The following is a 12,795-nucleotide window of genomic DNA, read 5'->3' as shown; positions in this document are numbered from 1 at the left end:
AATTAGTAGAGGTGGGATCTGGGCTTCACTGAGAAGCAAGTGCTGCCCCTAACAATGACAAATACCTTTTACTGAACACTTTAAACTAGGGGTCTTCTGCTGTGTAAGGGACTTTAGATCCATTTTACAAATGAGGAAATCAAGGCTCTGAGAGAGTGAGGGCCTAAGGTCACACAGCTGGTGAGACTCTCCCTATATCACCCCCCTCCCCTGAGACATCCAATTAGGGGAGAGTTTGGGAGAGCTGAATGGGGGGGGTTGCTTTCTGATTGGCAACACTTAGGGGCAAAAAAAACATCAATTTTTACTGAAATCAAGATTTTACTGGGCAACCTGATAGTGCCAGACTGGTTGGCACCTACAGCTCCACTCCCTACTGCAGGCCACGTGGGTTTGAGGCAGGGGTCGGACAGGCCCCTAAGACCGCATTCTCTCTGCTCCCAGAACACGTAGGGCCGAGTGGGCAGCTCAAGTGGTGTCTCCGTTGATGCAGGGTGCTTTGAGGGGCAGGGGCTGGCTCTGGGACCCCGATGTCCTGGGAAGAAGCTGCAGGCTCTGAATGCTCTCCCTCAGCTGGGCCTGAGTACTCTCTATCTCGGCCAGGCGGCACTCCTGGGGAGGCAGAGGCAGTGGACTCAGAGCCAGGGGAGGTTTGCACCCAAGTCTTGTTCCCTCACCCAGCCCAGATATGCCCCAGGGCTCGGGCAGGGGTCTCACCAGACTTTTCAGCCTGTGGCCCTCATTCGTTGGAGGATCGCGCTCTGGATCCAACTTCGCGGTCCTGTGGGGATCAGGGGCAAAGGGAAAGAGTCAGAGGCTGAGGACCATCCCTCCAGCTCTTGGTTGAAGAGTCAGGGACTCGGGGGCGAAGCTTGGAATGGAGGCGGGGTTTGTCCAGGCTGGGGGGTGGGGCCTAGATCAGTCTGAAGAAGGGGCTGCTGAATTAGAGCCTGGACCATCTGGGATGAAAGGCCAAACCAACCAACCGTTGGAGGAGGGGCTTGGCTAGTCCTGGGCTGGGTCATGAGCGGGATGGGAGAATGCCCAGACTAAGAGATAGTGGGTCTGTCCCAACCTGTGTGGGAGAAGCTGACTGAGGGACTGGACGAGAGGTCCTCCCAGGGACTTGGGGCGGGTGGAGCTGACCAAGAGGCGGGTCTTAGGTGTGTTGGGGCGGGTCTTGCAGAGGGGGCGTGGCCGTGACAGGCATGATTTGGGTGGGACTGACGGGGAGGCGGGGCCTGAGCCGATCTCTTTAATAGAAAGCCCACCTGGGGGCGGAGCGAATGGGGAGGGCGGGGCTTACCCTTCTCGGAGCCTGGTAGCCAGGTTCTGAAGCTGGCTCCGAAGCTGCTCCTGCTGCTCGCTCAAGGCCCGGATGTGGGTGCCGAGTGACTCCACGAGGCCGGACAACGCCTTCTGATCCTGGCGCAGGGCGGCCACCTCGCACTGCAGCTCCGTCATCTGTGGGGAGGGAGCAGCTGTAACCTGAGCCATCGTCCCGCCCCTTCTCCCCAAGGATCCTGACCTCCCTGTACCCTGTGCTCTGCCTCCTCACCGCCCTGCCTATTGGGGAACGATGCCCTAATTGTACAGAAGAGGAAACTGAGGCTCAGAGAGGGTTGGGTTAGGCCTGGGTCACACGGCACAGCAAGCTCGGTATTTGAACCGAGACCTGCCCATCTTTCAGTCTTTTTCCAATCCTGTCTCCCCACTCTGTGTGCGGGCGGACCTGGGCTGTACCTCACCTTGCCCATGGGTCGGTGGGTGCCCAGCGTTTGGTCTCTGTCCCGTGGCTGGTCCAGCTGGCGCTGCCAGGGAACCGACGGCTTCCGAGGCAGCGATGCTGAGGTTCCGGTCCAGGGCCGGCCGCGGGGCACGGGTCCCGTGCGTAGGGAGCCTTTGGGTCGCGGCCGCGGCCCTGCAGACGGGCGGTGGCGAGCGGGGCGGCCAGCCGGGACGCTCTGCGTGCGCTGCACCGGCCGAGGCAGCCGCGGGGGCTGCTCCTCGTCCGGCCGTGGCCGGGCCCAACTACCTGCGCCGTGAACGCTGCGCAGGGACTGGCTCTTGGAGATGAGAGGGGTATGCTTGGGGAGGTCTCGGGGGGCCAGAAAGCCAGGCTTCTCTCCTGCAGAGATGCTGGGGGTGGGATGGGGGAGCTCAGACGCTCCACCGGTTCCTGAGCTGACCGCATCTCTACCTCCGACCAGAAATAACCCCACCCCTGATCTTTTACTTCTATGTGACCCTATTGCTGAAGGGATCACATTTTGACTTCTGATCCTGTCCTGGACTTCTGACAATACTGTCCCTTCTATGACCTTTGACACAACCTCAATCTAACCTCTGATTTCTTTCTAGCCTTGTCCCTGAACTCTGACACAGTGTTACCCTTGACTTGAGCCTCTCTGTAACCTCTGCTTCCAATTTGCCTGAGCTTGACCTCTGCTCACAACTGTACCCTCTTCCTTCCCAATCTGACTCCCTCTTGTCCCCAGCCTCTGACCTTAAACTCACCCTGTCTCAGCCTCCTGAAAGAACATAGTCCCTGACTTCTGACCTCCAAAATGACTCTGCCCATAACCCTTGACCCCATCTGACCCTGGGCCCGACCTGTTTGCAATATGAACCTGTCCCTGACCCTTGATGATGTGTCTTAACATCCATCTGACCCACTCTGACCCCTGATTTGACCCCATCCACAACCTCTCACTGAAACCTGCCCCTCATTGCTGACCACAATGTCACTTTCTCTCTCTGACCCCAGATGTGACCTCTCCCTGATCTCTGCAATGCTTAATCCCCACCTCAGATTCCAATCTGACCCTGTGCCCGCCCTCTGATTGTACTGTGAGCCTCTCCCTGACCCCTGAGATGATCCTGTCTCCAGCCTCTGACCTCCATCCTACACTGTTTCTGACACTGACCCCAACATGACCCTGTCCCTGACCCCTGACATGATCCTGTCTTCACCTCTGACCACAGTTTGACCCTGTGATGCCTTTGGCCCTTCCCCTGCTCCTACCCATCAGAAATGAATCAGACTTGAGGCAGGTAGGTTACCTGGAATGGACCTGGACCGGGGGTGGTGGAAGACGCATTGGCACAGACACAGGTACAGGTCGGCCCTCCTCGATGGCACTCAGGATGGTGGGCAGTGGTTCCAGGCTGTCACGGGTTGCCTGGTAAAGCAATGCAGGGAGGATGCTGAGCAAGCTCTCCAGGACCAGAGGCTCCCTACTCTCTTGCCTCCCTACCTCATATTCTGGGCTTTGGGCTCAGGCCACACCTGGTCAAGTTCAGCAAAGATGGTACAGAGCTGGGCATGCAGGACTGCCAGCTGGAGGGCCAGGTCACTGCTGCCCTGGTAACCACTGGGTGCTGTGTGCACATCCACCATGGCCACTTGGTCCAGGAACCGTTGCATGGCAGGTCCATGATCCTCCAGGAAGCTATTCATGAAGCTCATGTAGGCCTCCTTCTCACCAAACCTAGGTCAAGGCCCAACTGGGTGGGTCAGGTCAGGCATCTGCTACCCCCACGGCCCCAGCATGGCTTCCCAGCCTCCCAGGACTTACGGAGCATGGTTGGCGAGGTTCTGGATGACCTTGGCGATCAGCGTGAGGGTGCGGGCTGGGCCAGGTGCCGGGTGCTCTGGCGCTAGGCCAAAGAGGCTGGGTGACAGAATGGCAGGACACAGGAGCCGCAGGAAGAGAGAGGCACACACTAGTCGGGGCCCCAGTGCCTCAGAGCCACGTGCCTTGCATGCTTCTCGCCAGCCTGAGAACACAGTGCCCAGCTCTGCTGGGAACCAGCTGGGGCAGAAAAGACAATGGTCAGAGTGGGAGGAAATGGGCATAAAGTTCATGGATGATCAAAGTGCTAAGGTCAGGTGTCAGGAGACACCTGCATTCCGGGTTCCAGGATTGAAGACATTGGGGATAATGATGCTTGGGGTTATAGGTCCACTTGAGGTCAGGGTTTGTTTGTGGTGTAGTTATCGTGGTGACTTCTGGAGTCAGTAATCTTAGATTTGGGGGTACAGGTTCACATGAGGATGGAGGCCATGAGCTTGGGATGTAGCTATGACTGGACATGAAATTGGGGTGCCAGACATGATATGAAGTAGGATGGGATTGGGGTTACAGGGTCACCTAGGTTCAGAAATCATGAGATTGATATCCTAGATGGCATGGGATTAGGCATACAGGTTAACCTAGGGTCAGAGGTCAAGGAATTAGAATCCTAGGAATCCCAGTTACATGGGATTTGGGACACAGGGTTACTTAAGGTCAGGGATCATGGAATTGGGGGTATGCCATGACTGGAATCAGAGGTCATAGGAGTGAGATCCTATGTTAATTGGGGTCAGGTGGCATGGAATTAGGGTCAGGTGGCATGGAATTAGGGTATGGGGTCACCTGTAGTTTAGAAGACAAAGAATATGGTCCCAGGTTACTTGGGGTTAGGTAGCATGATATTGGGAATGGGTTGCCAAATTTAGCAAATAAAACTTTAGGATAAACAGTTAAACTTGAATTTCAGATTTAAAAAATGAACACTTTTTTTTAGTGTAAGTATGTCCCAAAGATGGTATCACATTTAACTGGGCATCCTGTATTTTATCTGGAAACCCTAACTGGGAGTCAGGGTTAGCACAGTGGCTAAGAGGCAGGGTTAGGCTCAGGTTCTGGGGCCCTGATTCTCACTCGCAAGAGTGGACGATGTTCTCAAAGACCTCCTTGCAGCTGTTTCGCAGTCTGATCTGGCGCTGGGGCAGCTCTGAGGCTGGGCACTTGCTGGGGTTCACCTCACAGTCCTCAGTGGAGGCACAGAGACGCCGCACGACCTGTCCTGCAGTCCAGCACAGCCAGAGAGGGGCCAGCCCATGACCACCACAACCCACAGCACCCAGCCTCCAATTCTATCTCCAAATTACTCTGGAGGCACCTAAAATCTTGGGGAACCCCTGATTCCTTCTAGGATCTGAGCATCCCCAGGGCACCACCCACTACCAGAATCCAAGTTACCCAAGGATTCTCAGATCTCCCCTGGGGTGCCCTAGCCGGCTCAGCTAGGCCTCTGACCCCTGCCCCACTCTGCTTACCCAGCGTCTTTTGGAGGTAATCCTGTGCTACCAGCTTCATGTACTCATCGATGGCCTTGGTGGCCAATGTGTTTTCCCGGAACAGCAGAGCCTCACGGCCTCCACTGCGTGCCAGCTCCGCGGTGCCGAGGTCTGTCACCAGTGCCTGGGCATAGTGGGGTTACAATGCGCTGCGCGCAGACTGAGTCAGGGGGAATCCCTGCCCTTGGCGGGTCCCTCACCCCTGGGGCACAGGCCCACTCCTCATAGCTGCTGCCCAGGCCCAGCCCTCGCTGCTGGGGCTCTTAACAGGCCGGAACCTCCACCCCTCAAAGCGCAAACGTGGGCCTCGCAGTGCAGAGGCTCAGCTCAGACCCCGCCCCTCAAGCTGCCCAGCCCCTCGAAAGTGCCACTCTGGTACTGTCCCCACCAACTCCCCCCTGGAGCGCGCGATCGGTCAGCCCCTGGTCACCCGGGTTCGTCCCGTCGCAGCACCGCACCTGAGCCCGGCCGGTGGCCCGCAGCACGCGCACCATGGCAGCCGCCAGCTCTTCCTTGGCCTGAGCGGACAGCGCGAGCTCGAGCGCCCCGCAGAGGCGCGCGTAGTGGAAAGTGAGGAACTCAGCCAGCTCCTTGTAGCGCTCAGAGGGCAGCACGCGCAGGCGCCGCGCCCGGATTCGTGCCCGCAGCGCCGCGCCCGCTGGCGCCCCGAGAAGCGGGAACCAGCGCTCCAGGCCCGCGGCAGGAGCGCGGGGGACGCCTAACTCTTCCAACGCCAAGGCCACGCGGCCCAGCACCGCGTCCCCCGGGCCCGCTCCGCGTAGCCGCAACGACAGGCGACGCGCGGGCGGCAGCGCCTCAAAGTGGAAGCGTTCGGCCCAGAAGAGCTGGCCCGGGCCAGCCCTCGGAGTTGTGCGAGCCAGCAGTGCGCCGTCCAGCCACAGCTCCGCGCGCACTCCCGGCGCCCCCGCCGCTGCCCGGGGCAGCCCCTTCACTTCGTGCACCCACACGCTCAGCCACGTCTCTTCCCGCTCAATGTTGTCCTGCGGACCGGAGTAGGGGCGGGAGCGTGGCGTCTGTGCTCCACATTGGGCACCAGAGGTGAAGCACGGGGCCCGTGCTCCCAGGGGGTCGCCGGGCCCCTGGGGGAAGACAGTGAGGCCACGGGGGTGCCCAAGATGGCTATGCGGGAACCCTCTAGCTTTTCTGGGCTCTCCCCGAGAGATCAGGGCTCCAGGGCATGGAGGAGTAGCCGCGGGGTGGGGACTTGGAGACTGCCTGGGGTGCAAATAGGGCTCGGATTAAATACAATCCGAGCTGTGCAAGGGGCTGGTAATAGATGCAAGCGGGGGAGGATCTCGGAGTGGCTGCAAAAGTGTAGGAGGGCAGGTGTGTCCAAGGGGCAAGGTTTTGGGGCGAGTGGGATTTGGGGTGGGTGGAAGGGGCGGGGCCCGGGCTGTGGGAGGGGTCTCCAGGTCCGACCTTGCGCACTACCGACCTGACTAGGCTGGAAGTGGCGACGAATGTCCTCTATCCAGCGGTCTCTCTCAGCAGCCGAGCGACAGGAGAAGCAGCGGCTCCCGCCCGCCCACGTTACCTGTTGAGCAAGGGCATCCAGGGTGCGGTTGAGGCCAAGGGTGGAGCCAAAGGGTCAGGCGAGGTGGAGAGTTGCCTGCACTTACCTGGAAGCAGTGGGGCTCCTCCAGGAGGCTGGGGTGCAGTGGCCAGACCCTCACGTCCCGCTCGGCGCCCAGGTCCAGTTCCGAGAGCGTGGCCAGCGATTCCCGAGAGCCCAGAGCACTGGGGGGTCTGGTGAAGGCGCACATGAACCAGCTGTCATTCCTACCCACTACCCCTCCCCCACCCCAACTACCCCGTGCAGCCTGAAGGGTGGAAGCCAGGAGGGACTTGCACCTAAATTGGACTTGAATCCTCCTTTTGACACTTAATTCACTGTCTGAACTCCAGTCACACTGGCCTTGTTTTTGTCACTTCATCCGTCCTCTTGACCTTTGCACTTGCTGTTCCCTCTGCCTGGAATGCTTTTCCTGACCCTTTCGGCCTAGTTAACTTCCATCTATCCTTCAGATCTCAGCTCAAGTGACCCTTCCCTGACACTCCCAGACCAAGGTGTTGACTCAGCTGCAGTTTTAGGGTTATTGTGTCAGACTCTGCCCCCACCATTCAACGGAGGGCTGGCTCAATGCTAAGGGTCTTTCAGTGGCCCCAGCATTGCCCAACATGGGGCAGGACACAGAGGGCCACAGGGGATATTTGGTGAAAGTCAGAATTATAGGCAGGAGGAGGGGGAGGGGCAATGTTGAATCCCAGCCCCTCCAGCTCCTCAGAGACCCTTACCCATCCTGGGAAGCATTGGCTCCTAGCTCCGATTTGGCCTTTTTCTTCTCTTTCAGCCGCTTGAGCAGCCCCTGTGGGGAGGGGGATGTCAGCTGGGCAGAACCCTGTGCTCCCTCCTCAGCTCCTTTCCCCCCAGGGTGTCCTGGAAGATCTGTTGGTCTTGAGGGATCACAACCTCAGGCTACATTAGCAGGAATATTAAAGGCAATCAACAGCTCCCATTTCTAAAGCACCAATCATATGCTTTCCTACATTCTCTATGGACTTTTCATAAACAGCCCCAAGAAGGAGCTTCTCTTTCTGGCTCCATTTGACAGAAATGGACACTGTGGCCCTGAGAGGGTCAGTGACCTGCCTAAGATCACCCAGGAAGAGTCCCCCTTTCACCTCTGAAGGTCGGAAAGTCTTTGCTCTCCCCTCCACCCCCCACTTACCCGAATGTTGTGGACCTGGTTGGGGCCAGCAGCCTCTGGCTCAGTCTTTCCAGAGGTCCGATCTGTGGGTGGTCAGGGGTGGAAGGTTGGGGGGTGGGATCATCTTGGATTCTGCCCCACCTTGAGAGGCTCCCAAATGCCCCAGCCCCCATCTCTCAAGCTTACCTGGATCCCTGAGGTTCCCCAAGGCCACCTGGATGCTGCCCTCGGAACTAGCGCTCCCCACCCGGGGCCGGCGAGGATGCTGTCCCCCAACAGGAGTGGGTGGTCAGAAAGGAGAGGCAGGCAGACAGACAGAGGGAGAGGCAGATGCCTTTCTGTTATTCCCCCTCATCCCCCACCCTTACCACTGTTCTGTCTCTCTTCCTTCCTCTCCTTCCCTCCCCTTGCCCAGGTACCCCCTCTTACCTCCTCCTCACCCCCAAGCAGCACCAGCCTCCCATCAAGTAGGGTGAAGGCCCCGATGTTCCAGACGGGCACGTCGGGTGGGGGGGCCTCTGGGATCTGTGGGGCAGGGGGCTCCAGCTCTGGCTCAGGCTCTGGGTAGAGGAGGAGGTGCTGGGGACGTGGGAGTCCTTTCTTCTCCCTCAGAACAACCTCTCCACTCACCAAGGCTCATCAAGGGTTCCCTCCTAAGTGCCCCCTCTTCCCAACCCACCCAGCAGCCATGTCAGGTGTTGGACAAGCCTCCACCCCTCTCCGGGCCTTGTCCCCACTAGCCATGGGTGGTGATGGGTGGTGGACACAGCCCCACCGACTCTGTGCCCCTTACTGTGTTTGCTGCTTCACACACCTTCTCTCATTTAATTCTCCAAAAGCCATTCCATGGCCTATTATAACACCCATTTTACCAAGGAGGAAACTGAAAACACATAGAAATTGAGTGACTTGCTCAAGGTCACACAGCTTGTGAGTCACTGAGCTGGGCTTCAGATACAAGCATTCTTCTCTCTCTCTTTTTTAATTGACTTAGTACCATCTTTACACGAATCGAACATACACACAAACACATCAACAACTATGGAACTGTATCCATTAAACTTTGATAAGACAACACAAAAGAACTAACAAATAGCTAAGATGTTGCTGAATTGAAAGCATTTCCAATGACATTTTAATTTTAAGAGGTCCATATTTACAGAGTATGTTAAATGCTTCTGCATCTCATTTTAAATGCTAAATAAAGAACAAAGATAATGGTTGCAATAGATCTTCCAAGAGGATTCAGCTTGTGGTGGTCTGATCTCACTGCGAGAAATGCACTGAAAACGGAAATAACGTTACTTGCTAATTTTCCTTCTTTCCTTTTCATAGTTTCCTTCAAGGAAACTAAGCCTTTGTTCCAGGGCCTGGCTGGCACTAACAGAGCCCATACTCAAGGGTCGTGTGCATACAAGCATTCTTCTCTTAACCAAGACAGTGGGTAGGTCCAAGAGGTTAAAAAATGGGACAGCAGCCTTGGTTCCTTACATAAATAACAAGTCTAAAGGGAAAAGTGTTCAAAATTTGAGAAAGGAACAGAAGAAGGGCAGGGTTGGGAGAGGTAATGGTGCAGTAGGAAGGCCTCCCAGAGAGAGTAAGTTTACAATGGGTCTTTTTTTTTTTTTTTCTCTAATTTTTTGGCCATGCTGTGTGGCATGTGGGATCTTAGTTCCCCAACTAGGGATAGAACCCGAGCCCCCTGCAGTGGAAGCGCGGAGTCTTAACCACTGGACCACTGGGGAAGTCCCCTGCAATGGGTCTTGAATAGCAGATTGGGTTTTGACAAAGATGGAGGAGATCATGGCATGAATGGCTTGAGCAAAGCCTGGGAGGTGGCACATGGCCTGGCCCAGGGAAATAAAGGGAGGGGTGAGAAGGGCTTGGAGGGCTTGGAGCCTGGAGGGGAAGGTTCAGGAAGAGATTAGTGCAGGGCTTTGGGTGTCAGTTAGAAGAGCTGGGGTTTTATCCTGGAGGTATAAGGAGCCATGGGAGGTATTTGAGTAGGGGAGGAGCAGGTCGGCTTGTTAGAGAGCTCTCACTGGATCCTATGGCGTGGGCAATACCTGATACCGTGGAGGGAGCTGAAGGGATGCCTCTGCAAAATGGGAATATGAATGATGAGAATCAAATGAGCTTCTGGGAATAGGAGGGCTGGATCAACCCTCCCAGATTACCTGTCTGTCCTATTGTTTTATCACCAGGGGAATAAATGATGACTCCCACTTGTTAACGGATCACATAAAATGTGCTGAGTCCTATGCCAGCATTACATTCATGAGCTCCAATCCTCATGATATCCTTTACTCTTCTAGAGCCCTCTGTGTGACACTTAGCCCCATCTGTCATTTTCTTGTTTACTGTCTGTCACACCCACTACACTATGAGCTCCACAGGGCAGGCAGTTTTGTCTGTTTTGTTCACTGCTGTGTCCTCAGTGTCCAAATCAGGGCAGGCCTAGAACATAGTAAATGCTCACAGACCTCTGTTTGAATGAATGAATGAACAAATGAAATAATATATCCTTCAAGGTAGGAATCATGATTTCCATTTAACTTATGGGGAAGCTGAGGCTCAAGGAAGTGAAGAAACTAAGACATGGAGGCTGGAGGGCAGGAGAGCAGGAGGCAGCAGAGATGGGTATCCAGGCAGGAGAGCATAAGCCTGGGCCATTGAATATGAGGAGAGACCTACTGGGGCCAAGAGCCATTTAGCATCTGGACAGTGCTACCAACAGTCTATTCCCTGTCCCTTCCCAGGGCTGGACCCCCAGCTCACAGGTCCCCAGCCACTCCCACCATGCCCAGGCCCTGTGTAAGGGGGAAAGAGGGAAGAGGGCAGCCAGCCGGGCCCCAGCCACTTCCTGTCGGGCTTTTGCACTCCCCACAACTTCCTGTGTCTGTAAGGCTGATGCTCTGGAGGCAGACAAAACCCAAGCATCCGGGCCTCCCAGCCTGGGTGGGGGAGCCATGTACCTGAGGTCTCTGGCTCTGGTTCTGACTCCAGCGGTGAGCTCTTATGCCTTCCCCAGAGGGTCTTGGATATTCGGAGGCGGCTTGAGCGCGATTCCTTGGGGGGCGCAGAGAGGACACGACGAAACAGCGAGCGAGGGGCCGGCTGGCTGCTGACTGTGGGCTCCTGGTGGCTCAGCGCCCTCCCCCATCCTGCAAGGCGGCCCCAGCGGAACCCTCCAGCCCCCTTCTCCCCACAACCTCCTGAGTGCCAGTGGTAGGAGGTTAGCGGGGATGGGGCTGCTGGCTGGGTTTGGGAGGCCAGGCTCGGCGAAGGTGGGTCCATGGCAGAGATTCTCCTGGGGGATGATAGGGTGACAATTCTGCCTGGTGTCTGCCCACATGTTGTCTTCATTTTAGCCCCCTCCCTACTCTCAGCTCTGCCCCCAGGGAACCCCCTTGGGGGCCATATGCACTCCCTCTCTTACCTTGATTTCCTGACCAGCCCCAGAATCAGCAGCCGTCTGCACCCTGCCTGGCTTCCTCCCGCTGAACGCAACTCCACGTGACCCTGTCTGTCCCACCCCACCCCACAGCCAAGCTGGGAGGGCACAGTGGGGGCAGGATGCAAGAGGAGAGGAGGTGACAGAGCAGGACCCAGAATCTCTCACTGACCAGGAGGCAGCACATGCCCCTCTCTGAGCCTCAGTGGTCTTCTCTGCAAAACGGGCACATGCTGACTAAATGCTGGAACTCTCATCCACTGCTGGTCAGAGTGTACACTGATTCATCCAAGTTGGAAAACTGTTGTGATCTATGAACATTGACCACACCCCTCTCCTCTGACCCAGCAGTTCCACTGCTAGGTATACACCCAATAGACATGCCCACCAGCGCTATTCATAATAGCCCCAAATGGAAAACAACCCAAGTGTGCATCTACTGTAGAATGAATAAATTGTGGTCTCTTCACATAGTGGAATATTATGTATAAATAAGAAGGATTGAACTCAGATGAATCACAAACAATGTTGAGCAAAAAAACCCAAACAACGAAGAGTAAACACTGTGTGGTTCCATTTATATGAAGTTCCAAAGCAGGCAAAACTACGTTTAACAATTCAGGATATTGGTTTCCTTTGGAAGGGCTAGAGACTGGGGAGGTGGGGAAGCACAATGGAGGCTTCTGGTAGCTGATCATGGTGGTTTTTTTTTTTTTTTCAATTGAGGTGAAATCCACATAATATAAATTTAACCTGTTCTATTTCTTGAGCTGGGTGTTGATTACATGGGTATGTTCTGTTGTGAAAATTCATTAACCACACATTTTGGTGCCCTTTCTTATATCTCTATTATACCACAATAAGTATTTACTTCAAAAAAGAGATGGCCAAATGCTGTTCTGAGTAATAAGTGAGATAACTTGAGAATCAGTAGAATCCTGGTCCACTGGCCCCAGAGTGGGTTTGAGTGCCAGCTGGTCCTTATCTGACTGTGTGACCTCAGGCAAGTCATTTCCTCTCTCAGAGCCTTGGTTTCCTGATTTGTACAAGATGATAACATCAGTTTCAGAAGGTTTATAATGGGACACTTTGTTTATTCAGCAAATGTTTCCTGAATGCCTACTATGTGCTGGGTACTGGAAAAGCTACAAGGAACAAAATAAACTTGGTTCCTGCCTTCCTGGAGCTCACAGTACAGTGAGAGAGACAAACCCTGAACATGAATGCAGGACATTTCTAGCTGGTGAGGACTTGGAAGAAAATAGACAGACTGGAGTAGAGGCTGAGCAGAAGTGATGCACTTTGAGCTAGAAAAATCCAGGAGGGCCTCCCTGAAGAGGTGGCATTTGTGACCTGAAGCATGAGAAGGAGCTGGTCATGGGAAGAACATGCCAGGTAGAAGGAACAGCTTGTGCAAAGGCATGGGTGACCAGAATTCACAGGGTGGGATTGGTAGGACTGCCTTCATGAGCATGTGACCTGTG

General features: G+C 55.4%; 1 protein-coding gene across 3 annotated transcripts; it reads right to left on the bottom strand.

Annotated features, from left to right (window-relative positions):
• Positions 1-388: 388 nt before the first annotated feature.
• RASAL3 (RAS protein activator like 3) lies at positions 389-11,154 on the bottom strand. 3 transcript variants are annotated; one of them, XM_061188583.1, is made up of 18 exons: positions 10,833-11,154; positions 8,572-8,583; positions 8,287-8,417; positions 8,044-8,122; positions 7,879-7,940; positions 7,445-7,515; positions 6,769-6,895; positions 6,585-6,683; positions 5,587-6,129; positions 5,108-5,252; positions 4,710-4,854; positions 3,579-3,815; positions 3,290-3,491; positions 3,064-3,182; positions 1,749-2,139; positions 1,307-1,464; positions 718-781; positions 389-612 (listed from the first exon to the last, which is right to left on the bottom strand). In XM_061188583.1, exons 1-18 carry the CDS (start codon positions 11,152-11,154, stop codon positions 469-471), a joined length of 3,051 nt encoding a protein of 1,016 aa, XP_061044566.1. In that variant the 3' UTR covers positions 389-468. The 3 variants fall into 3 exon arrangements, with proteins under 3 accessions (XP_061044566.1, XP_061044567.1, XP_061044568.1); XM_061188584.1 differs by having other exon boundaries at positions 6,769-6,899; positions 7,482-7,515; XM_061188585.1 differs by lacking the exons at positions 389-612; positions 718-781; positions 1,307-1,464; ... (2 more) ...; positions 3,290-3,491; positions 3,579-3,815 and having other exon boundaries at positions 4,706-4,854; positions 6,769-6,899; positions 7,482-7,515.
• Positions 11,155-12,795: the final 1,641 nt, after the last annotated feature.

Source organism: Eubalaena glacialis, chromosome 4, assembly GCF_028564815.1.
Source record: "Eubalaena glacialis isolate mEubGla1 chromosome 4, mEubGla1.1.hap2.+ XY, whole genome shotgun sequence".
Classification (NCBI taxonomy): Eukaryota; Metazoa; Chordata; class Mammalia; order Artiodactyla; family Balaenidae; genus Eubalaena; species Eubalaena glacialis.
Note: the sequence above shows the minus strand (reverse complement) of the source record. Positions and strands in the feature narration are given on the sequence as shown.

Coding starts and splice junctions, on each gene's coding strand:
- RASAL3 (XM_061188583.1), bottom strand. CDS start 11,154: ATGGACCCACCTTCGCCGAGCCTGGCCTCCCAAACCCAGCCAGCAGCC. Junction 4,855..5,107: donor TTACCTCCAAAAGACGCTGG/GTAAGCAGAGTG, acceptor GCTGGACTGCAG/GACAGGTCGTGCGGCGTCTC. Junction 613..717: donor GCCACAGGCTGAAAAGTCTG/GTGAGACCCCTG, acceptor CTGCCTCCCCAG/GAGTGCCGCCTGGCCGAGAT.